Here is a 24,195-nt window from a genome sequence, read left to right on the forward strand (position 1 = left end):
GAATGGGAGGCAGAGCCTTCAGCTTTCAGGCCCCTCTTCTGTGGAACCAGCTCCCAGCTTGGATTCAGGAGACAGACACCCTCTCTATTTTTAAGATTAGGCTTAAAGGTGGATCATTGACTTCCTGATGAACAGGAAGCAGCACGTGAGGCTGGGGAAGAATGTCTTGGACTCCCGGACCATCAGCACTGGCACTCCTCAGGGCTGTGTCCTCTCTCCTCTGCTCTTCTCCCTGTATACCAACTGCTGCACCTCTGACCACCAGTCTGTCAAGCTTATTAAGTTTGCAGACGACATGACTCTCATCGGACTCATCTCAGACGGGGACGAGTCGGCCTACAGGATGGAGGTCAAACGTCTGGTGTCCTGGTGCAGCCACAATAACCTGGTACTGAACGCCCAGAAGACAGTGGAGATTATAGTGGACTTTAGGAAGCACACAGCCCCTCTACCCTCCATCATCCTGACTGACACCCCCATCACCACAGTGGACTCTTTTCGCTTCCTGGGAACTACCATCACCCAGGACCTCAAGTGGGAGCCCACCATCACCTCTGTTGTCAAAAAGGCCCAGCAGAGGATGTACTTCCTGCGGCAGTTGAAGAAATTCAACTTGCCAGCAAGGACCATGGTGCAGTTCTATACTGCCATCATTGAGTCCATCCTCACCTCCTCCATCACTGTGTGGTACGCTGGAGCCACCACTAGGGACAAACAGAGACTACAGCGCGTTGTGCACTCTGCTGAGAAGGTGATTGGCTGTAACCTCCCATCTCTCCAGGACCTGTACACCTCCAGGACACTGGGGCGTGCAGGTCGGATCACAGCCGACCACTCTCACCAGGCAGGAGGCTACGGTCCATACGGACCAGAACCTCCCGCCATAAGAACAGTTTCTTCCCCTCTGCTGTTGGACTCATGAACAATTACCCTAAGACTGTTACCACCACCCTCCACAAACGCTGCTGACCCTATGTCTATGCACCTGTCTGACTGCACTGATGTACATATTAGTGGAATATAGTCTACTTTCTTTTATCTTTTAATTAGTCTCTGCACTGTATATTTTGTAATTTTGTAATATTGTGCTATAGTTATAGCTCTAATATCTCTGTATATTTGCAATTTGTATACTTGTATATTGTCTTATAGTTTTTATACTTATTTGTTTTTTTTCTGTAAGCACGAAGTACCGCAGCAATTTCCTAATGCTGTGAACCTGTTCACCCATATGGCAATAAAAACCTTCTGATTCTGATTCTGATTCTGATTCTAAAACTAAAGGGTTTCTTTAAAGAGCAGCAACACATATATGAACACATCTAACACACTGCCCCCTGGTGGTGAAACAGTGACTGTCATGAGAAAGAAAACAAGAAAGCAGCACTTCTGTTTTTGTCCTTTTATTTCTCCAAAATTATTTTATTATGTTTCTGTACAACTAGTTTTTCCAATGCTCCTCAAACACTCAACCTGAATGTTTTCACTCCGGCCTCCTGCGACATACACACACCTTCATCCTGCTCTGCACTCAAACAGCAATAACCTGCATCCTCCTCTTCGTCCTCCTCACACTGATGGCCACAAACGCCTTGGGCATTTTTTTTTTTTTTTTAAAGTTTAAAGCTGCAACAGTAAACATGAGGAATCAAATGGAAACACTGAGTTTGCTGTTGTGGAAAATTTAAATGTTTGCCATCAACTTCTAAAATCAGTAACTTTACATTTTCAAACAGAAAAAACCTTCAGTTTTTAAATGTCAAACTGTCCTTGAACACATCAGACCAGTCTGAGAATGAGAACATTGAGAGAAAAAAAAAAATAGAAAAGTGAGTAAAGACAAGCTGAAACGGTGAATCCATAAATAACTCAATAACTGAACAATAAGTCATAACGTCCTTGAGTTATGATTTCTAATTCCAAATTAATTTATGCAATTTTAAACTGAATTTCTTTGTATTTTTAAGACTTGGACTGTAAATTTGTACAGTAATGTAACCAAGTGTTTCGACTTAAAAATGTCAAATACCAGAATCTAAAGTGACGTTTAAAAAAAAAAAAAAAAATACAGTGAGATTTAAAGTTTTGGGGGAAAATCATCATTACCGAAATTAAAGATAAATAAATAAAAGAAAAGTGAAAACGGTCTAGAAATGCATGAAATTACAAATATTTTACATTTTTCCAATAAAATGACTTGAATTACCAACAAACTTCCAAATCACATTAATTGATTAACAGTTTTTGGCTCTTAATACATAGATGTCACATTTAAAAAGGCATTTTTCAACCAGAAAATTAGAATATTTCTGTAACTTTTATCTCAGACGACAGCAAATACGAACGCTTCCCGAAACGTTCTGTGAATTCCGACCATGAAATAAAACAGAGAAATCCAGCAGTCAGCGAACTGCTCCCAGCTGATGAAGATGATGTGGACTCTTCCTGCGTTTGCAGCTTTGATTGGCAAAATAACACTTGAGGAATGGTCAGCATTTCAAAATAAAATGCTCAAAACAAAAATGTTGGCAAAATGAAATCTTGCACTTGTAACTTTTTTCTGAGGAAGAGGAGGAGCACTTCATCCACCCTGACCCACCATCACTCATCGTCCTCAGCACAGCGTCTCCTGGAAAGTCTTTAAAGTCCAGCACGTCCCGCGGACAGTTTTCCGCTCTGAGCGTTAAGTTTGTCCCCTCTAGCTTGCACTCTTCATCCCATCAACATTTGCACAAAACGAGAAGGAAAACGAAAAGAAAAAAAGATTTTTTTTCCCTCTGAAGTCCACCTGAACATTCGTCTCCTATCAGTGCAAATGAGGTAGATGTGACAGAAAGCCGGCGTCTGACCACCCAGAGGTCAGAGGCCGAAGATCTTCTACCCATTCAGCCTGTGCAAAATGAAACCGTGAGGTGTTCGTCTGGAAAGGACGCAGAGCAGAGTTCCCCTACGGAGGCCCAAGGATGCCAATATTCACTTCCAACTCAAATCATTTCAAATTCATTCAAACAAACTTGAAAGGAAAATATTTTAAAGTCTTAAAAGTTAACTCATTAATGGTAAAAAATGATTTTTGTTTCTATTTTTCCATTTTGATTCTAATGACCCAAATGTTTCACAGAAGCCCGTTTTTAAGTCATCGTGGCCTTAATCATATAACTGATTTTTTAAAAACTTCTCACCATTTATTTCAACATTTCACCTTTTTGAGAATCAATTCCAAAATTCAATCACCCCGACAGCTCAGTGTTCAACTGACAAATATGAAAGAATGAATTGAGGAGTTGAATTTTTAAAACTGCTCATATTAAAACATTTGATCATTTTTGAGTTTTTTAAATAAATATTGGACACCTTTGGGCTTCTGTATTTTGCAGGTGTTACAGTGTTTCTGGGAAAGTTGTTCGCACTGTAAAGAGTGCGAAGCGTAAAACTAAAAAAAAAAAAATAAAGACATGGCACCAAAAGGTAGTGAAAAGATCAGGAAATATGTCCAATGGATTAATACTGGCTCAAAAAAAACAACCAATAAACAAACAAAACAAAAAAACGCAGCCCTGCCCAGAACTGGAGACTCCCACCCTGAGACCTCGACAGGAATGCTGGGAAAGGGAGTCCTTTTTGTCCTCTGTAGAAACATTAATATTTTTATAGCTCTATCACAGTAACATTGCGCTTATTCCCCACCTAGTGGTCAAAATTGGCAATTAACATTTTTAAAAATTAGCGTACAACATAAATATTCCAGCTGCAGTAGAGGTAATAATAATGATGGCATCTATTCGTCTACAAATCAAGTCACGTGACAAAATAATCATCATTATTACTCTAACAGCCTCAGAGTTATTAGTGCTTCTATGTACAAGTCAGAAGAGTCTGGACAGCGAACAATCGTCAGTTTACCTGCTACCTGTACACAGGTATCTTACATTTAGGAGCATTTATATAAATAGGTAGTGTGCATGTTTATTCATACAAACGCCGCCTGTACATGAACTCCATGCACTGCACTAATCTGTGACGCACGTGTACACCTTATCTACAGATGCAGACTGTGTGTGTGTGTGTGTGTGTGTGTGTGTGTGTGTGTGTGGGGTGGTGGCTGGGGCAGGTGGAGGGGCAGGGAGGGGTTTGCTGTCAGTTCTGCAGCGAGCGCACACACGTGCACGCACACGATGTGGCAGCGCCGCTTAAAAGGAACGAAACGCCTGACGGCGAGCGCTCAGATTCAGCGCAGGAAGACGACCCGACTCGCTGAGCTTAGCGTTAAAAACAGGAAAACAAAGCATCAAACACACTTTTTAAAACCAGCTCCAAGTTATTCTTAACTGCTCACAGTGAGCGCGATTAAAGAGCAAACAGATTTTAGTGTTTTCAGTCAAATGTGATCTGACCTGAATCCGAATCCTCTGCACAGCGCGCACCAGATCAGCTGATCAGTCAAATTCATTTATGAATTGTTTTTGTTTAATTTTGCTAATTATAATCAGCCTGCCTGTTTGGGAATTCAACTCAAAGTAATTAACCTTTAATTGCTGAGCAGTACCAAAAGGTGGCACCTGATCCCTTAATTACGCTGCAGTAGGGGGCGCTCTCGAGCCTCTGCGGAGCTATAAAACAAAAACATAAATTTTGTGGGGTGAACATTTTTCTTCTGGAAACTTTTGTCAGAAGTGGTGAAAATAAAGTTCCACTTCAAGGTTTTATGGGTTTCTATTGTAGTAAAAACTCTTGTATTAAGCACCACAAGCTGCATCGTCCATTTTGATTTGCGGCATGAAGCGAGCAGCGGCCTCCTGACAGTGTGACCTTCAACCACCATGACCAGCTGCTTCTGCTGGGCTTTAACTGCGCTTCCAAAGCCTGCTGTAGTCATCATTTGGAAACGGGAGCCATCTACAGAGGACTTCCTGTCCTGAATCCTTAATGGGCCAATCAGCACTCATAAGCAGAATGGTAGTATTTTGAGGAAAACTTGAGGACGAGTTAATTTTTCTCCCAGTTCGGACACGTTATCCAATCGTGGAACTAAAATAAAATGTGCACTTTTGTCTGGAAGCAGGTGGAATAACTCCTGTTTGCCGAGGACTCTCACAGCGCCCCCTGCTGGACTGTGGATCACCTCTGTACGATGGGATCAACAGGAAGTAGAATGTCTGCCTCAGACAACAGTGAAAATGTCATTGTGCACAGATCCCATAAACTTGGTTGTCTTGTCTCAATAGCTTCCTGTTTCCAATGTCAACGCTAAGCCAGAGAAAAACAGACAAAACTGGGGCGACTTCCCGTACTGATCGCATCGACAGTGAAGCGATTCGTCGCAAAGTGGGCGGGTTCCTTTAAGCGAATCGGAGGGCAGTGGTAGGTTTGTCTCGGGTCAACAGAAAGATGGCAGTGTTTGTTTTTAGTGTCATATACAGAATCTTATCACTACAAATAAAAGTTGTTTTGAAGAAATCTTCCCTTGGTCAATGCCTGTACACCCCCGCCTTCAGGCCCCGCCCCCACTGAACGTACGAAACACTTAGAAACCAGAAACTGCGTCTGCAGTTCAGTTATGTACATAGTTACAGTGGTTTTTAAAGCACCGCGAGCCGAGTGGAAGCTCCACAGCCGTGGCTCCGTCTCCCCTGCAGCCGACCCGACAGATGTTTAAACTTCATTACTGTGCGATGGATTCGCCCTGTCGCCAAGCGAACAAACTGACTCCGGGTCAACTTGTTCGCTTTGCAGCACCCGGACGTGTTATAGACTCTGATTGGATCGCTGCTTCCGTGCAGCTATAGTGGCTCTTTGAAGGTGTCCTCTCTCTTCTCTAAAGATTGGAGGCGTCAAAAATCGGCTTTTTAAAACTTGTGGCGAGTTTTTAGTATCGAAATGCTAAAGATGGAGTTTGACCTCCGTCTCAAACCCGGCGCCGTTTGGCTTCGGTTTCCCCTTGGAGAAGCAGGTCAGCAGCCGGGAGGAAACCCGCGGCGGCTTCACGAGTAGGAGAGGTGAGAGCCGTTAGAAATGTGCGAGGTCACAGACGTGCTCCGGGTCAACCCGCCGTCGCTCCCCCCACCGCCACCGGGCCCCCCGGAAGCCGTTCTCCTCAGCGGCTGGGGGCTGTTCCTAAGCGCCATCAGGGTGGGGCCCCTGACACTCAGACCCCCACCGCCATAGCCCCCCTGTGAAGATGAGGACGAAGAGGCGGAGGAGGGAGGGGAGGAAGAGGAGAGGGCGATTGGGGGAGGTGGCGGCGGTGGAGGCAGGAGGGCCAGCGACTGCGAGGAGGCGTGAGAGGAGAGGTGGTGGCCCTGGGAATGATGGGAGTAGTGCCCCCCTCCTCCCACCCACTCCCTGGAGCGCTCGCGTTCCCTGGAATCGCGCTCGTGGGTGTCGCGGTAGAGCTGTGGCGTGCTCTGGTGGTGTTGGTAGTGCTGGGGGAGGTAGTGCTGCTGGTGATGGGAGGAAGAGGAGGAAGAGGGGTGGCCTCGGCTCTTGCTCATCTCGCTGTCCCTACCGAGGCCGTGGGAGGAGGCGATGGACTCGGTGCGGCCGAAGCCTCCCCCGCCGTGATTCTGGCTGCGCCAGGACGGAGTCGCCACCGAGTTCTGCACGCTGTGACTCCAGTGGCTGCCGGAGCGCGGGACGGGCCGTGACGGCCAGCCGCCGGAGCCCGAAGACGGGCTCGGGGTCGGGTAGCCCTGGTTGAACGCCTCGGCCGGGATGCCGGTCAGCGCCATGTTGCTGAAGCCCAGACGCATGCTCTCAGAGTCGAAGGCCTCGATCTCGTGAGCCTGGCGTTCGAGCAGCGTCCGGATTCTCTCTGAGCGCTCGTTCTGCAGAGACAGCATCTCCTCCTCGATCTGATGGACAGAGAAGTCATGGTCAGAGCTTGAGGAGGATGCAAACGAGCGTTGTGCTGAGTAGTTAATAAATCTGTATCATAACCCATCCTCACCCTCTGCTCCAGCAGCGCCCGGCGGATCGACACCCTCTGCTCCAGGTCCTTCACCTCACGCTCGTGCTGGGTGTCCGTGTGGATCTTGATCTTGCTCTGGTAGGCGTTGAGCAGCTCAAGCTCCTGCTGCAGTTGCATACGGAGAACCTGATACTCAGCTTCCTGCGTTTCATCGAGCCGCAGCTGTAACAGGAAGAGCCTCGGTATGAGCAACGCACAATCTGACAGCAGCATGAAGAATAACTGTGCTGCATGTGTTTGTAATGAAACTGTATTTTTCTGTTCTTTTATTTCACTGGTTTATTATTTTATAAAATGATGAAAATCATTCAGCTGCACACTGAATAAACACATTTGGTCATTAATTTATAAAATTAAATTCATTTTTCTCTTCATTTCTGTTTGTATTAATTACCCATATTTATCTCTTTACTCTTCTTTTTAAGTTTTTATGTTTACAATAATTAGAGACCTGTTGGCCTTCAGTGTCAAAGGTTTTACTCGTACAGTGTGTGAACAGAAAGTAATCTGGCTGCAGGTCGACCATCGCTGAGCTGATATTTTGGGTTTTTTTAAAAAGATATAAAGTTCAAAACCTGAAAGTCTCTGGAACGTTCTGCAGACCCAAATAAACGCTGACACAAAAACAATGTAAAAAGTCCAAAATCAGAAATTAATCTGCAGCATTTTGTTGAGCTTTGCACAACGAAACCTGATACCAAGTTTCAAAAGAGGGATGGAGGGAGGAGTCGGGATAAAAAGGTAAACATCAATGTGCAGGATTTCTGGAAAATAATAAATAAATAAAAACAGTAAAACCCGTCTCCCTGGTGTGTAACGCCTTCTCCAGAGAGTATTTATAAATGACTGAAGCAGCAAATTCAGCAAAAAGTTGACGGACGGTTCGGTATCGCATCAGCTGACAGGAGAGCTGATAAAAATTCTAATTACAAGTAATTATGATGATTATTATTATTAAGATTATGTTTATTTTGCTTATTTATACATTCCTTTTTCAACTTATTTATGTGGAGATTTTTTGCATGACACTTATGGATCTTTATTCACTCTTTAAGCTGCTCTGACCAAAAAGTTTTGAAGGTGAAAGAACAAATTTTTAAAAAATTTTAAATGAGCTGCAGTTTTTATTAGCTGCTTAGATAATTTATCAATAATAATAATAATTCATTAAAAGCTCTGGGAGGCCCTGTACTATGAAGCAAGTTCAACATATCCAGGATATCTTAACCTAATCTGGCTTCCTTTACATTGGGAATCAAGCCCGGCTAACCCGGGGTTTAGCAGTCCAGCTATGAGCACGATCACAGGGAAGAGGCGGAGTTTGCAGCATGTGACCAATCAGAAATGTGGACAGGTCTGACAGCAGAACAGCTGCTTTTACAAAGGAAGAAAAAAAAATGCTGATATTAGAAAAATGTGAGAACAGACTGAAGGTAACAGCAGCAGAGTGAGTGTGTGTGAGAAAAGGATTCAAAGTGTGTGAGCTTTAAGAGCTGAAGCATCACGAGGAGGGAGGAGCTGATGGAGTTTAACTGCTACTCCACATCAGCCTGCTCACCAGTCTGACATGAGGTCCACAAACAGGTGATCTGTTCTAGGATCAGATAAAGCTTAAATATCAATAAAGCTGGAAACAAACAAACAAAATAAAAAAATGCAGCATAGCCTTCGACGATCTGCATTTCTTACTGAAGCTCGTCGGATAAAGACAAAAACCTGCCCTCTGCTCTCAGGGACCTTCCAGAACAGTGAGGCTATTTTCCAGAGATCTGATTGGTCAGTAGGTTGTGATTTCACACCTGTTGATCTCTAATCTCTAGAGCAGGTTAGGTCTGCAGCTCAAGTTACCATGGCGATGTAAGAAGTGAGCAGCCTCTGTAATGCTGATAACCCAGGTTAATCCTGAAGTTACCTGGATATGCTGGAATCCTGCCGTATAGTACAGGCCTCTGGTGTTAAGGTGCAGGATTTCAGGTGTGCTGAGGTGTAGGAGGCTGTCAGGTGTGTGGGTTTTCAGGTGTGGGGGGTTGTCAGGTGTGCAGATGCGCGCAGGTTTCCTTGCCTTACTCACAGCCTGAGAGGACAGCATTTCGTTGATGGAGTGGTCGTACTGCTCGGCCAGGATGGCCAGCTTACGTGTTTGTTCCTCTTTGAGGCGTTTGAGGACGGCCTTATGGTCGGACTTTGGAGTGCTCTCCAGCAGGTGGTTCCTCAGAGCTTTGTACTGACGGGTCTGGATCTTACAGGTCTCCTGGAACTGACGCTTGACCTGCAGCTCTTTGGACTGAAACACACAAACATTCAGTGTTTTAGGGCGTCCACAGGTAAGAACAAGTAATCACATAAATTTAAAACCTGAAGAACTTTTTAGGACCCTGTTGGAGAGTGAAAAACTCCACTCAGTGATTCTCCACTGTTAGAATCACCAACTGTATGTGTCTGTGCTGTGAGAGAACCCACCCAGACCTCGGGTGGGGTGGGGCCTCTGAAAGCAGCAGAACCGCAACCGCGCTGCTGCATCATGTGACCTAAATGTGTGGACCGGTCGAATCAGCATCGCGTGCTGGAAATTCTCACTGAGGTACCTTCAGACTCTTGGGCTGCTGCCGGACCTCCATGGCGTGCTTCTGTCGGAGCTCCTGCTCACGCCGCTTGTTGTACTCCATCTGATTGGTCAGCTCGGTCTGGTGCTGTGTTCGGATCAGCTCGGCCCGGGTGTGCTGCATCGTGCCCAGCTGCCTGAATTCGAGCTCTTGGGTGGACTCGTGGTGCCGCAGCAGCATGGCGCACTCCAGGTCCTTCTGCGTCTGCTTCTTATTCAGCTCCTGAAGGACGGGGACAGCGGGAAAGTAAGAACCTCTGAGTAGTACAAATACACACATGGCAGTTTTAATACTTCAGCTCTGTTTGTGTGCATTTCCTGTCGCACGTCTGACCTCTCTGAGCAGGTCCTGCTCCAGGTTGTGGCGAGCCAGCAGCATCTTCCTCTTGTACTGACGACACTGCAGCTCGTAGTACTGCCGCTGCCTCCGGAGCAGGCTGGCCTCCTCCTCCGCCTGCATCTGCTGGAGACACTCCTTCTGACGGATCAACCACTCCTGCTTCTCCCGCTTCGGTGTCGACTGGTTCTCGCTCAGCTCCTGTTCAGGGCACAGAGATCAGTGCAGCCCAACAGCCAGACAGGCTTCAAATTAGCATTCACATCATCAGCTGATTTACTGTTGGCTTGACATCCTCTAAAAGTATCACAAATCACTTCAGGCATCTGACAAGGCAGCCAACTTTTCACTGAGATCTGATTTTACTAGCAATAATCTTGGCAAGCCAGCTATCTGTAACTCATGAATGTAACGCATGAGTTCATGAAGGGAGCTGATAAATTTGACTGGAAATGGAGAGCTACGTTAGCAGGCGGGAGTTTGGAGGAATTTACCAACCACACAAGACAGGATTTTGCTACAAACATCAGTCGACATCAGCAGACCCAAACAATCCCTCTGTGAACTGAACGTCCCGCCGACGTTGGCTGCGTGTGCGGTTTTCGGACGATGTATCAAAGGCTACGTTCACACTGCAGCCTGAAGTGACCCAAATCTGATTTTTTTTCTCTCCATTGAATCTTCGGCCAAATGAGCTACAAACACACTGAGCTGCTTTATTTTATTTCACTGTATTAAACTGAGTTCCTACTGTGTGTGATTTTTACCTCACTGAGCCATTCTGCTTTATTTACACACAACCTATACAGTGATTTACAGGCCGTCAGCACAAACGGCTGCTTAAAAAGATAAAGTACACGTGTGGTTCAGCGCGCACTGCAAAGCCTCCCCCTGCACCAACAGTGATGCTGACTGTGGACAAACGGCTCCGACCTCTTTCAGCTGCTCCTTGCGCTGGCGGTACTGCCGTTTCTGAGAGTCCAGCAAACCGGTGAGTTCCTTCTTCTGCTGGCCGAGGATGTGCTGCTGGAACTTCTTCTCCTCCGTCAGAGCTGCTTTTGTCTGCACGAGGACACAAACAGGCTGATTACAGCAACCCAGCTGATAATTCACATTAAGACCCCCACCCCCCCAAAAAAGTAAAACAGTAACTTACTGAATTCCTGTAAAAACACCTGAAAGCTGCATTTAAAAACCTGCAGCCTTTTGATCTGTTTTTGTTACTCAAGACAGGAAATGATAACCAGACCCTACAAAGGTTTTAAGAACTGTTAACCCCGTCACCGCACCTCCTTCTCCAGGATGGCCTGGTGCTTCTTGGCCAGCTTGTCGGCCTCTGTAGAGAAGCTGTTCCTCTGGTTCTCTAGCTCTTTGTCCAGCTTCAGCTGATGCTCGTCCATCTCCGCCTTCAGCTTGTTCTCCAGGCTCATCAGCTGCTTCTGGTGCTGCCGTCTCATGCGTTTATAGCCGGACATCTGCTCCCGCAGCGCCGAGCCCTGCTCGTGCTCCTGGATCTGACGGGTCACCTGGAGGACGCCGGGGAGAGGGACAGATCAGCGCTCCAGTTTAAGAGCAGGAGCCCAAAAAGAGTCATTTATGTACCGCTCAGCAGGGCTGCTTGAATACTAGGAAAACCATGCTGCTGCTTCATGATCAGTAAGGGTAACTGATTATTTAACAGGTCTATTCATTAACTTCAAACATGAGACACTGAAGCATGAGCCTGTTTATAGTGTCTTTCTATGGAAAACTAGCTGGGAAGATGGATGGAGGTGTTGGGGACAAAAGTTTGCCTAGGGGGAGTTTTTCCAGGATTGGTGACAGTTTTTGACCCTAAAGGTCATCTCAAGGGGAAGCGTTAGTCCCCATCATTCTGCCTGCACCGTGGGAGGTCTGCGGCTGCTTCAGGGTGAGCGATGAAGGACAGACAACAAACGAGCACCTCCAAGCAGGTGAGACTCGGTGACCCAGAGACAGGCTGCTGCCACTAAACACCCTTTCACAGGTTCACCTCCAGAAACTGTTTACTTATTTATCATAAAGAACACAGAAAATAAAATATCTGCATGTGAGAGAACCTTAACGTGCAAAGCTCCTCGTATGCAAACATGATCCAAAACGCTCAGTGTCAACCTGCGAGTCCCTCCAGTCACAGCAGCCTTGTACCTGTGAAGGATCTTACCAAAGAGGCCGTGCGGATGGTGGCGAAGTGGTCACGGTTGCGATAGAAGGCTCGCCGGCGTCCAGCCGAAGGAGCCTGAGGCTGATCCATCTCCGGCTGGTACGGGTCGTCGTAGATGTTGTCCTGACCCTGAGGAGGAGGGAGAGGAAGAATCGTGATGGTGAACCCAGAGGAAGTGAACTGAGTCTCAAGAGAACTTTAAGCGAAGCGTTTACCGTCGGTCGGTGGATGATGGAGCTGTTGGAGGTGACGGTGTGCTCCCCCTCCTGCATCATGGCCATCTCGCTGCTGCTGTCATCGGAGGCGTCGGCAAGGCTGTTGACCGAGCTGCTCTGGGAGCTGGCTGAAATGGACATACTGGGAACAGACTGGGAGCTCTCCATGCTGTTAACGGTGCCTGTCTGCAGCAGGTACGGCTCCACCTCCTGCCACACAAAATAAATCAGTAATTTAACTTTAATAAATTAACCCTGACAGTATATAAAGTGAGCGTCCAGCTTAAACAGAAGCCAACAGAGAAAAATGTTTTGTGGTTAGTTTCCTTTTTTTTTGTATTTCAAGCCCAACAAAAATCTAAATATCAGCATCCTTATTTCCTCTTCCTCACCTCCTCCTCCTCCACTCCCTCGGTGACGGGGCCGTTCTGCTGGGTTTCCTGGAAGAGGATCTTCTTCATTTTGCGGTACTGCAGGTTGTCGAGCTCCCTCACTGCGTCCTTGGTGCGTGCGATCAGGTCCATGATGACGGTTAGCGGGCGCTCGCGGCACAAGAAGCGATGCTGCAGGAGGAGGGACGGAAAGAGCAGGTGAACACGGAGCAGAGGAGTTTCTCCTTGTTTGAAATCATGAAGTCATGCTGGATTAACAGCACTTACATTGAGAAGCACGTCCGAGGTAGGCCGGTCCTGGGGGATCTTCTGTAGACATGAGTCGACAAAACTGCGGAAGGAATCGGACCTGAACAAGATGAAGTAAGAAATGTTATTATTGTTGTAGTTTACAGCAATATCTCCAAAACTGGAGAACTCAACACAAACTGCAGGTCAGAGGAAGTTCAGAGGAGATGAGACGCTGATGTTCTCACCAGTGATTGGACTGCAGGACGGGGCTTTCATTCTGAGCGATGTGGTATAAGGCACTCATAGCATTCATATTGAACAGTGGGGGCTTCCGCTCCGCTGTGGAAGAACGACAGTCGACACTTAGCATCACAGACCCACACTCACACACATCAGACCACAGACTGCAGCTCATACCCAGCTCTATGCAGGTGATGCCCAGAGACCAGACGTCCACCTTCCCGTCGTACTGGCCCTCGTCCATGGCCAAGATCACCTCTGGAGCCATCCTGGAGAAGACAGAGCAGAGGTCAGAGGTCAGAGGATGGAGAAAATGAGAAAACTCAATATCAGCATGACAGGCTGTGTTACATCAGACTCAAAACCCCTCTTACAGAGCGGATCAGCTGACCCTTCTACTTCCCTGCCTGTTAACAACTAAAACTGCATCAGAAGAAGAGCGCAGGAGGAACACTCACCAGTACGGCGTCCCCACGAAGGAGTTGGCCGGAGACACGATGGAGGCGGAGCCAAAGTCCCCCAGTTTGACCTGACCCGGCTCCGTCAGCAGGATGTTTCCTGCCTTCACGTCCCTGCAGGACAGAAGTAACTGAGGCGTTTCATCGCTGAGAGCTGAAGCTGCTGCATCTACACATCAGTCTGTGTTTGGAGGGTCTGTTCGTCAAATTAGGAGCAACAGTGAAAACAGATCTTACCTGTGAATCATATTGTGAGAGTGAAGATATGCTAATCCCTGCAGTGCACCATGGGTAATAGCAGCTATTTCAACTTCCTGGAGTGGCTTTTTGTGAACTGCGAGGAGAAAGAAGAGACTGAGCTTCATATAAAAACCAAAAATATAATAATGAATAAAAACTGTAAAAGGTGACGTGCACGCTGCGCTGGACGAACCTTCGAGGAGGTCTGAGGCCGAGCCGAGGCAATACTCCATCACGAGCTGAGGAAACAGAGGTCAGACATCGTGAGTGAAGGAGCTCAGACACCCGACGCCCCCCTGGGAGAAATCATCTTTAACATTACTCATTAATTCATTATTTAATTACTGGATGAAATTTAATCAAATCTGTGATTCCAAGTAAAGAATCTGCTGTTTCATGTTTTTTTTCCACTGTAAAGAAAATCTTTGGGTATCAGATCAACAGGTAAAAGATTATTTAACGTCACTTATCAGTAATGAAATATTTTATATATGTTCCAACATTTATGTTTCTGAACCTGCTGTAGTTCAGACGGCTCTGATATGAAGTCCCTGCAGTAACCAGAGGAGGTCAGCAGTTTCACTCTGAGGACGAGTCCTGCACACAGAGCTCAGAGGACTCTGATTAAAATGCTCCTGACTCGTCTACGATGGAGAGAAGAATTTTAACGTTCTGATTATTGATTGGTGAAGCCTGAATTGATGAATTCAACAGCTCCCCGTTACACTCGACTCAGCGTGAGTTTACAGAGACGGACAGAGCCTGCTGAGCACAGCTTAAAGCTTCATTTGTACAGCAGCTGAACATCGACTCACGACCTCAGCTGCCCTTTAATAAACTAATAAACATGAAGTTTAAGTTTACAGACTTCACTCTGAACACAAACAAAGACGATACGGAGAGTCCGAGGGACAAACAGAAATACTAAAATCCTGTCAGAGATGACGGTCTGCTACAATACAGAGATAAAACCAAGAAAAATGTTAACACAATTTTTCCTCTCCTCTTTACTGGTTTTATTCCAGTATAATAGGGTAATAACAGGGGTCGGCAGCAGTACACACCCATGCCGTGTGCTCCTTCAGGTAGCAGCCCTGGTACTCGATGGTGTTGGGGTGGCGAAGCTTCTGCAGGAACTTCACCTCTTTAATGATGTCCTGCCATTTCTGCACAGACAGGAAAACACTCAGACCTTCTCCAGAGTGTTTCAAATATGTTTTAAATACATTTAAAGAAGTGATCTCTGTAACTGAAAATATGTTTTCAACAATATCTTGTTACATTTTTTTTTAATATAAGAGTGTGAGCAGATATGATTGTTAAATCCAGGCTCGTTGTGTGGCCTTTTAAAGAACCGACACTGAGACACAGGAAGCCTGCAGAGACTCATCGTTCCAGTTCGTTACCTCGTTGGTCTGCTTTCCACTGTAGGACATCTTCTTGATGGCCACCACCTCATTGTTGCGCACATCTCGGGCCTGTTGGACAACAGAAACAATTTATCAGCACTCAGAAAGCCAAGTTACTCTGAGGTTACACAAGTAACCTCAGAGTAACTTGGCTTTCTGTACCTGGAAAAGAAGCTTCCAAAAATAAACCTTAGTTTATTTTATTTATTTATTTATTCCAGGTACATCCTGCCTGAAAACCACACCTGGAAGCTTTCCTGTGAAACTGAGAGTATAAACAGTGAGGTCACCTGCTGCTTTCTTAGAATGATCAAAACATTTTATTCAATATGATCCAAAATGAGTTTGAATCCACCGTCTGGCCTTCCTGTGTGGAGCCTGCATGTCCTCCCCATGTCTGTGTGGGTTCTCTCCCACAGTCCAAAGACATGCAGGTAGTGGGGTTAACTGGTGACTCTGAATTGCCCATAGGTGTGAGTGTTTGTCTCTCTGTGTTAGCCTTGTAACAGACTAATGACCTGGCCAGGGTGTAACCTGCCTCTCACCCTGTGGCAGGTGGGATAGGCTCCACCCCCCCTGCGACCCTGAAAAGGATAAGAAGAGGATGGATGACCCAAAATGATTGACTTAGCACATAAACTCTGCAGGAAAGTGTTCACAGGGGTCAGAGCAGAGGCTGTTTTTGCCCCACACACCTTTATAAAGGCCAGTCATCTGTTTGTGATCACAGGTATCGCCCCCTGGTGGTCTTAAAGCAGAATGCAGATAAGACTCTTCTGCGTCAGCTCCCTGTTGGAGCTGGAAGCTACATCCACCCTTTATAGCATCCATGCTAAAAGCACTGAGATCTGTCGACGAATGCAGTAAAATTACACCAGAGGGTGTGGAAATTACTGTAGGAGGAAAATCGTGGCCATCAGAATCAGCTGGCTTCGGGCCGAGGAACTTCACAGCACGGTGCCGGTGACGGGTTTTTGGCATGGCACCTGTGGAAACGTGTGGAACCGGTTCTAGTTTGGCAACCACATAAGTGTTTATAAGCATGCAGATTTCCATTCTTCTGATGAGTGATGTTTTTAAATAGAATAATTTAAATAAAAATCTGCTCTAATGCCAACACATCTTATATCAAACCAGTGATCAGGTATTATTTCCCCACTACTCACAGACTGCTGGATAATTATAGATTTTTAATAAGCGGTTCAGATTTGATCAAATATCACTAAACCTGACCCTTCTCCTGACCTTACTTTGAAAGGATTAGCTTCTTATTTCAGCGTTTATATTCATGCGACATGCTGCCTCAGGAGGGCGGTACAGTCTGTATTTACTGAACTGTCCCCGTTTCATGTGAATTTTTATTTAATGTTTGGTTCCATATCAATTTTCTCCAATGGGAGACAATCAAGTAACCTTTGCTCCACTTTTCCTGTTTATTTAAGACTCGGGTACTGAACCCTCTGTGCGCTGTTTTGGTTTCACTTCTGACACAACAGGAAAGTGTTTGAATGTAATCACGTCTTTGCTTTCATTTAAAAATGGATTAGAAACATGATCTGATGTACAGGGAAATGTGCGCTCCTCTAATCCCCCGTCCTGATTATAAAACACTGCATCGCCCCTCATCTGCTTCACGTTTGAGAAAAATCAGCTTACTGTGAAAGCCGACTGTAACCCGGTTATATGTGCACGTGTGAACGACACCATTACACTAAAATCAGCTCCCTTTGTTACACCATTTTCTTCTACAATAATGTTTTAATGACACGAGAAAAGCAAAAAAAAGAGGTTTTACTCCTGTAACTGCTGCTACTCCCCCATCAATTCAGCTTCATCTATATAGCTCCAGTTCTCCAGGGTGCTCTGTATTACAGGGTAAAGACCCTGTAACAGGAAGAAACTTCCAGCAGAACTAGGCTCGGGGTGTGTGTGTGTGTGTGTGTGTGTGTGTGTGTGTGTGTGTGTGTATGTGTGTCAGTCATCTGCTGTGAGGGGAGAGAGACAGCGATTAATAATAACTAATGATTAATGCAGAGTGGGGTATAAACAGAGTGAATGAAGAAGAAACACTCATTATGCATTATGGGAACCCCCCCAGCAGCCTAGGCCTATAGCAGCATAACTAAGGGAGGGTTCAGGGTCACCTGATCCAGCTCTAAATATAAGTCAGTGTAATTAGTTTGCCAGAAACACGTTTCTTTAAATCGGTGCCGTTTTCCTCCCGTCTCTTCGTGCAGGTTAATTTTAGGCCCACTTGGTGGAGCCAAACGATCGATGAGCTTCACTCAGCGAGGCGAGAACAGAGCTGGACACAATGATCCATTAGTCATCCAAACTACACGATTTATTTTTGAACCACATACTCGATGTTCTCAGAGCTGTTCACAGTGTTGGATCCTGAATCCTGAGTGAGGATGCTGTTTACAGGCACCAGATGAAGTCACTCTGCATTGTAATGACCTGATATCACTCCTGTGATGCAACAATATCATCCCTGCTGTCAATCCCAGAAATGAGCATTTAAATACAGACAGTTAACATTTAGAATTAAAGGAGATCCTTTCTGCCTATGGCCAGTTCCACATTTCTATCCTTTGACTCTACTACAATAGCTTAGCATGATTCACAGTTTAAAGTAATGCTTCTTTATCTTATGGATGTATCCCATTAGTTCACCCTCTGCCTTCTGATTGGCCTCCTCTCGCAGGTGTTTAGGGAGCTGACCTTTTAGGGGCATTTCAAGAAGGAAATATATTTTCATTGGGAAGTATTCAACTCTTCCTCATAATGGCTCCCTGCAACACACGTTACACCTGTTGTAACATCAGCAAACAGCTTCCAGGTGCTTTCCTTCCACCTTCTGAAGGTGGTGGTGCATTATAACCTAGCGTGGGGGTGGCAACAATGCCGCAGCACGCAAACAGCTGGTCAAAGATCCAGCTGTGCTCCAAAACGGCCAAACAACGACACAATCAAGAATAACCATCTGTTAACTCCACTGTCTGCAAATCTAAACTAGAGCTGAAAATTAGTTTATTGAACAGTTTGATGCATAAACTGCAAATAAACGGTGTGGAAAAATCCACTCAGCACCTGGAGGGGCGAGCTGGCCCGTTAGCCAGTGAAATCTGTGCCCTTTGTTAACACCGACGACCTTCCCGTCTTCATCCTGCGGCGGTAACGCAGTGTGGACTGTGGCTGATTGACGGCTTCTTGTAAGGTGGCACCAGGAGTGTATTTATGTATTTGCATTGTTAATGAACCACAATAATTAAACAGAGGGCCTTTGGGTTAAAACGTCACCATAGAGAAAAATGAAATCTGTTGATCGCACGTTAATCTAGAACCTGAGAAATTTTAGGAAACAGGTTAAAAAAAATCATTTTGGACTTCAGCCTGGTTTCTGCAAACTGCTTCACATATTTAAGACCAAAAAAAAAAGCCACAAAACATTTGATTTTAAAATGATTTATCCTCCATTTCAATACTTGAACGTCATGAGCTTCACTAATTAGAAGCTTTGAGCTCCTTTCTCTGATTGGCTGCTCTTCGTAAGCTGAACGTCTGCATAGTTAGTGGGCAGGGCTTCTGTGCCTGAGATGACCATATTAGGGTTTTGCATTTCATGCAGATTTAAACGTAGAGAAAACTGCTTTCGAATTTCATATCACTCCCGGAAGAAAATAAAATATGCAAAATCTTGCTGGGCTCTCCAGGATCAAAAAAGTTAATCACGAGTTTTGTTGACGTATTTGCAGAGCGAATTAACTTTACCACAGACTCCCTGAGGGTTGCATGGGAGGAGGAGTTGGGTTTGCAGATCGGGAGTGAGGTCTGGGAGGAGGGTCTTGGGAGGATTTGGACTTGCTCTATCAATGTAAGACATCAGTTAATTCAGTTCAAGGTGTTTCATAGACTTCACTACTCTAAAATTAAACTGCACAGAATATTTCCTTCGACATCTTCAAAATGTGATAAATGTAAGTCCGCGGATGGCTCCCTATCTCATTTGTTCTGGACATGCCCCAAGCTCTTTCATTATTGGTGTGAGATTTTCGACTTGTTCTCTAAGGTTTATGGATGCGCGTTGGTTCCTGACCCCCAGATTGCTTTGTTCGGGCACTCTCTTTTTTTGAGAAACTGTAGCATCTCTATGCAAACAACGGTGGTCTATGGAATGGTAATAGCCAAAAAAGTAATATTGAGACTTTGGAAAACTGACAAGGTTCCTTACTTTAAAATGTGGCTGAATGACTTTACTGAGATTCTCCATTTGGAGAAGATACGATATGATGTTGTGGGTTTCTCTAATAGTTTCTGTAGGATCTGGCAACCGGTTTTGGACTATCTTTCTCGATCCAAGGTTGACCCTGACACTCGCTCAGTTTCTTAGTGTGCCACCTATGCCCTTACGGACAGGTAATATCATCTTTAAGTGTAAATTGTACTCAATGCAGTGTAATCAGTTTTTTTTTGGATAACTTTCCTGACTTGCAGTTACAAATTATTATTATTTTTCTTTCTTTATTTTATTTTTTTTGTTGTTTGTTTTTTTTTTTTTGGTTATTGCACGTTTTTATTTTTATTGCTTGATGGATAAGAGTACACTGCTTACACAATGGATTTTGTTACATAGATGGGTGTGTATGCAAGTCTGTGTGTATATGTGTATGTGTATATACTGTATATGCTTCGTACTCATGTATGATTTATGTATGTTGTATTCTGAAAACCTAATAAATATATATATATATATATATATAAAAAAAAAAAAGAAAACTGCTTTGAGCTGCCTGAACCTTTGGCTCTCAGGGATTACCGTACATCCACTGAACTCATTTTAACGTGAACGTCCTCCACATACAGGAGATGTGACAGGAAATAAGGAAACAGACGCTGTAAACCACGACTGCTCATTCAGAGACATCCTGCAAACAGTCTGAGGGGGACACTGTGTTCTCTTAACTGATGCAAATTGATGTGGAGCATCAAATGCTGCAGCTCATCTCTAACGGCCTTGCAAGACTCCTCTGAAACTCAGACATGCAGTGTGGAGGTGTGAGTCTACCACTCAGCCTGGAGAATATTTTACAGGTGAAATGAGATGCAGAGCTGCAGCACACACACTCATTATGCTGCCACTGTTTTCTAATCAGCTGGGGGACATTTTCAGATTCACACTCTTTATTAATGACAGATAAGACGGATTTTAAAGAAAAACCCACACAGCTCGAGCCTCAGTGAGCACGTCCAAGACAAATGCTTGGGAAGAAAATTAAAATAAATCAGATAACAATACAAACTATTTGATTTGGTTCACGATAATCTCGGCACAAAGAATAAGCTGCTGTATGTCCGCATGTAGACAAGAGGGCTGAAACAAACGTGGAACATCTGTATGAGCTTCAGTCTCAGACACGTTGGACCAGTCCACAAAGACTATAAGCAGGCATTAGATACAAATTCATATCATCACCGTGAAATTGTAACCAAGTTACATTTTACTGATGTTCCCGTCTGTGGTCCGACCCCCCCCCCCCATCATTTCAAAGTCCCTGATTCTGGTGTGTTTTTGTCTTTGTGAGTTTATGAGTGATTTTAGTATCTGCTCATGTTAATTTGTTTTTTTCTCCATCCAGTTGTTGATGCAGATGTGTGGCTAAATCTGGCAAATCTACATGATGAATTTAAATGCTCGCGTTAATTAATAAGCCCCGTCCTTTTAAATAAACATGTCTGCTCTGGTGCCACGCTTCCTAAACTGATTCACACACACAGTCACTGACTGGTGCAAAAACAGCCATCCTGATGCTTCTGTCTACTAAGAAGCTTCCTGGACTAAGAACACGACTGAGAACATTTTCCCCGTAAAGTCGGGACTAAATCCTGGCAGAGATCAAATTTATTCACAAATCATCTGAGCCCGTAAAAGAGCTCCTAAGAAGATGAAGCGTCTGAAGCAGAGAGGGGGACTTCAGAGGTTTAAGTGTTTCATCAGGAGAGGAGAGCATGGCAGAAAGAGCTGCTCTGCCACTTTTTACCTCCAGGAGAGGAAATTACGAATACCTGCAGTTCTCACAATCCTGTCAACACATCGTTTAACATTTTAGAGGATTTGATTATCGCTGAAGAACATCCAAGAGAGACACTCACAACAAACCCGCTGCCAACAAGTGTTTGGAGCGCCACAAAAATGACAACCAGCTGACCCGAGCAGAGGAAACAAATAATCCACGACTCGCTGTGACAAACTGCAGCATCACACTATCTTAGTAAGGACTCAAAGAACCACGCATGACAAATGTGAGGATTTCATGTGTCTGACAGGAAAACATCAGCTGATATAATCGATAAACTTCTTTGTTATAAAATCACGACTTCAGTCGCGGGTTAGAAAGTGGTTAAAAGTAAAGTTCAGTCTTAAAGGTAAAGTTTGGAAATGAGAACAGATTTATTGTGAATCCAGCTGTAGGACCGAGAAGCACACCGATGCTAGCTGCTAGCTTAGACTAAACATATGCTGGTTTTCCTGCTGGGACCTCATCAGCTGCTGAACGGGAACAAACACATGGAGGCGTGCTGGACTGTAACTGAGACCAAGCCTGGACTGTAAGGACTCAAACATCAGCTTAAGTGGATAAAGCGGACGGACTTGTGGTTCTACTCACAAAGTAAACCGCTCCAAAGCTGCCGTGGCCGATCTCCCGGAGGTCGGTGAACAGCTTCTCCGGGTCATCTTTGCAGAAGAGATCAGCCACCTCGGGGTCCTTCAGATTGCCCGCCCGTGCATTCGAGGGCATGGCCAGGGCCTGGAGAATGGAAAGAGTGCTCAGGTCAGTGCTGGAGACTGTAATCGAGGTGAAAACACAGGTCAAAGGTCAAAACAGGGGAGTTTATTGGGGTTTTAGTCACTGAATTTTCTGAGATTTTTCCCAGCAGGTAAATAAATCTTCAAACATGACCTGTGGATCTGATGGTTTATGAGTTTCAAATCATTCTGACCTTTGACCTTCCTTTGTTCACAAACATTTACAGGCTTTGAAAGCATTAAAGATTCTGAGTGAAGTACTGCAGAGAGTCCAGCCTGGATCAGAGGAGGTCTCTGATGCAGGCTGGATGGCTCTTTGGCTTAGACAGCGGGGGCCTGCGCTGTTTTTGCAGTGTGTGATTCACACATTTCCACTTCAGCTGGGCAGAAAACCATCGCAGTAATGCGCTAAACATGCTGGAAAATGCCTTCCTCTACTCTTGTAGAGTGACCTACTTCCAGTATTCCCTCACAGAGACTCCATCAGCTTCCCTGATGTTCCCCGTCTGTGGTCCGCGTCTGAAATACTACACCAGGAATGGCACAGCTGGCTGCTTTTGGCATAACCGCCGACAGTAAACGTGGGCTCTGCACCTCAGCCCGTCTATCTGGGAACCAGCTGACAAGCTGAGGCTTGCGGAGCGTTCCAGGGAAAACCGGACTGTTTCACCATGGGAGTGCCAAACAGGAACAATACACAGAGGGAGAGTGACACAGACCCATGTGGGGGAGACAAAATGGCAGCTGCTTTTTATAAAGGGCTCTTGAACATGAATGGGCTTCAGTGATGAACTGCTGGGTCTCGGCTGCTTTAGTGACGCCAGCAGAGTAACGTGACGTGAAAGGCCGACAGCTTCCAAAATAGGCACACACACTGTACTAATCCACTCACCGAGTGTGAGCAGTCACGTTCTAACAGTCGCTCCCTGCAAACACGACAGCAGCCCCGCCGAAAAACGCCCGAGGAGACGCACTCACACGGAAACAGACGAGAAACTCAAACTGAAACCGCTCTGACGAGCAGCCAGATGCGGTCATTTGCTGAGACTCCAGATGCCCAAAAAAAGAAAAGCTAATTTGCAGCAGTGCTGATACCAACAGCTTTGTCCAGCTGACACACAACTTCACACAGTACCTGCAGACACACAACTCAAGCTCACAACACCGGACACTTGAAGAATTTCAGCAGGTCAGTAAGGCTTCTGAAACACTGAAGTATTGAACAGTTATGAATGTTAGCTTGGTCAGCGCACGCTGATGTTAACCTTTAGCTTTCAGCAGTTACCCAACAGACGCCGACGGGCCGGTCCCAAACCCACTGAAAGCAGAGCCAGCAGCAGCACCGCACGACCTCTGAACCGTAGAATATCTGTCATGTATTCACCGTACAATTATGTTACTGTATCCTTACTAGGGCTGGGCAATATGGACCAAAAATAATCTCAGATATTAGTCGCCATGAACATCCCCATTTGTACTATTATTAATTGTATCATTTTTTTGCTCCATGCTATCCTGTATATTTCTGGGAACTGAGCTTGAAATTCTAGTACTGTGAAAACCCTACTGCCTACACAAACTACTGTCACTTGTACTGTAACACCTAATAAGTGGAGAGACTAAGAAGGTACTTTTGGCTGCTTCCTATTTTCTGAGGGGTTGTCCTGCACGTTTTGAGTTGGCATAGATTTCTTACACTGGACACCTTTCCTGATGCGATCTTCTCATGTATCCAGGCTTTCAATGTTCATAATAAATAATGTGCAATGCTGCCTCTTCAAAAATATGAATGATGATCATTTACTGAGAGACAGACATGTTTGTCTACGTGTGTTCTTCTCTTCATCGTTGGCATTTTCTTGTGCTGAACAGATCTTCAGTTTTAGCTGTTCTCCGCTGCTTCCCCGTAGTCTGAGGCTACCTGCTAACATGTATTTTTGTTATTAGCACCACCTCGGCCACAGTGATCACTCTTCTCTTGGTGCTGCCCGTTTGGGCTTCTTGCTCAGGTTTCCTCTGCGGGCTCGTCAGACGTTACTGCCGCTTCCTTTAGCTCACCTGAAGGCCTGTTAGATGCAGCCTCAGCCTTGCTTTAACTTGAAGTCACTGCATCA

The 24,195-nt window shown here is 45.3% G+C and overlaps 1 protein-coding gene across 2 annotated transcripts in view; it reads right to left on the reverse strand.

Annotated features, from left to right (window-relative positions):
• Positions 1–1,387: 1,387 nt before the first annotated feature.
• Positions 1,388–24,195, reverse strand: part of taok2a (TAO kinase 2a) — a 28,703-nt gene continuing 5,895 nt past the window's right edge. Inside the window, exons 2-20 of one of the 2 annotated variants that reach the window (XM_030736482.1) lie at positions 21,942–22,082; positions 15,271–15,342; positions 14,929–15,030; positions 14,058–14,103; positions 13,862–13,958; positions 13,625–13,738; positions 13,344–13,435; positions 13,172–13,265; positions 12,963–13,044; positions 12,696–12,866; positions 12,304–12,513; positions 12,089–12,217; positions 11,196–11,432; positions 10,840–10,968; positions 9,904–10,107; positions 9,553–9,792; positions 9,039–9,251; positions 6,947–7,129; positions 1,388–6,851 (exon numbers count right to left, since the gene is read on the reverse strand). In XM_030736482.1, coding sequence (XP_030592342.1) covers positions 5,982–6,851; positions 6,947–7,129; positions 9,039–9,251; positions 9,553–9,792; positions 9,904–10,107; positions 10,840–10,968; positions 11,196–11,432; positions 12,089–12,217; positions 12,304–12,513; positions 12,696–12,866; positions 12,963–13,044; positions 13,172–13,265; positions 13,344–13,435; positions 13,625–13,738; positions 13,862–13,958; positions 14,058–14,103; positions 14,929–15,030; positions 15,271–15,342; positions 21,942–22,073 — 3,417 coding nt within the window. In that variant the 5' untranslated portion in view covers positions 22,074–22,082 and the 3' untranslated portion in view covers positions 1,388–5,981. Of the gene's footprint in view, positions 6,852–6,946; positions 7,130–9,029; positions 9,252–9,552; positions 9,793–9,903; positions 10,108–10,839; positions 10,969–11,195; positions 11,433–12,088; positions 12,218–12,303; positions 12,514–12,695; positions 12,867–12,962; positions 13,045–13,171; positions 13,266–13,343; positions 13,436–13,624; positions 13,739–13,861; positions 13,959–14,057; positions 14,104–14,928; positions 15,031–15,270; positions 15,343–21,941; positions 22,083–24,195 lie in introns of both variants that reach the window. The other variant, XM_030736481.1, reaches the window with a different exon arrangement.

The sequence above is a fragment of the Archocentrus centrarchus genome, chromosome 8 (assembly GCF_007364275.1).
Source record: "Archocentrus centrarchus isolate MPI-CPG fArcCen1 chromosome 8, fArcCen1, whole genome shotgun sequence".
NCBI lineage: Eukaryota > Metazoa > Chordata > Actinopteri > Cichliformes > Cichlidae > Archocentrus > Archocentrus centrarchus.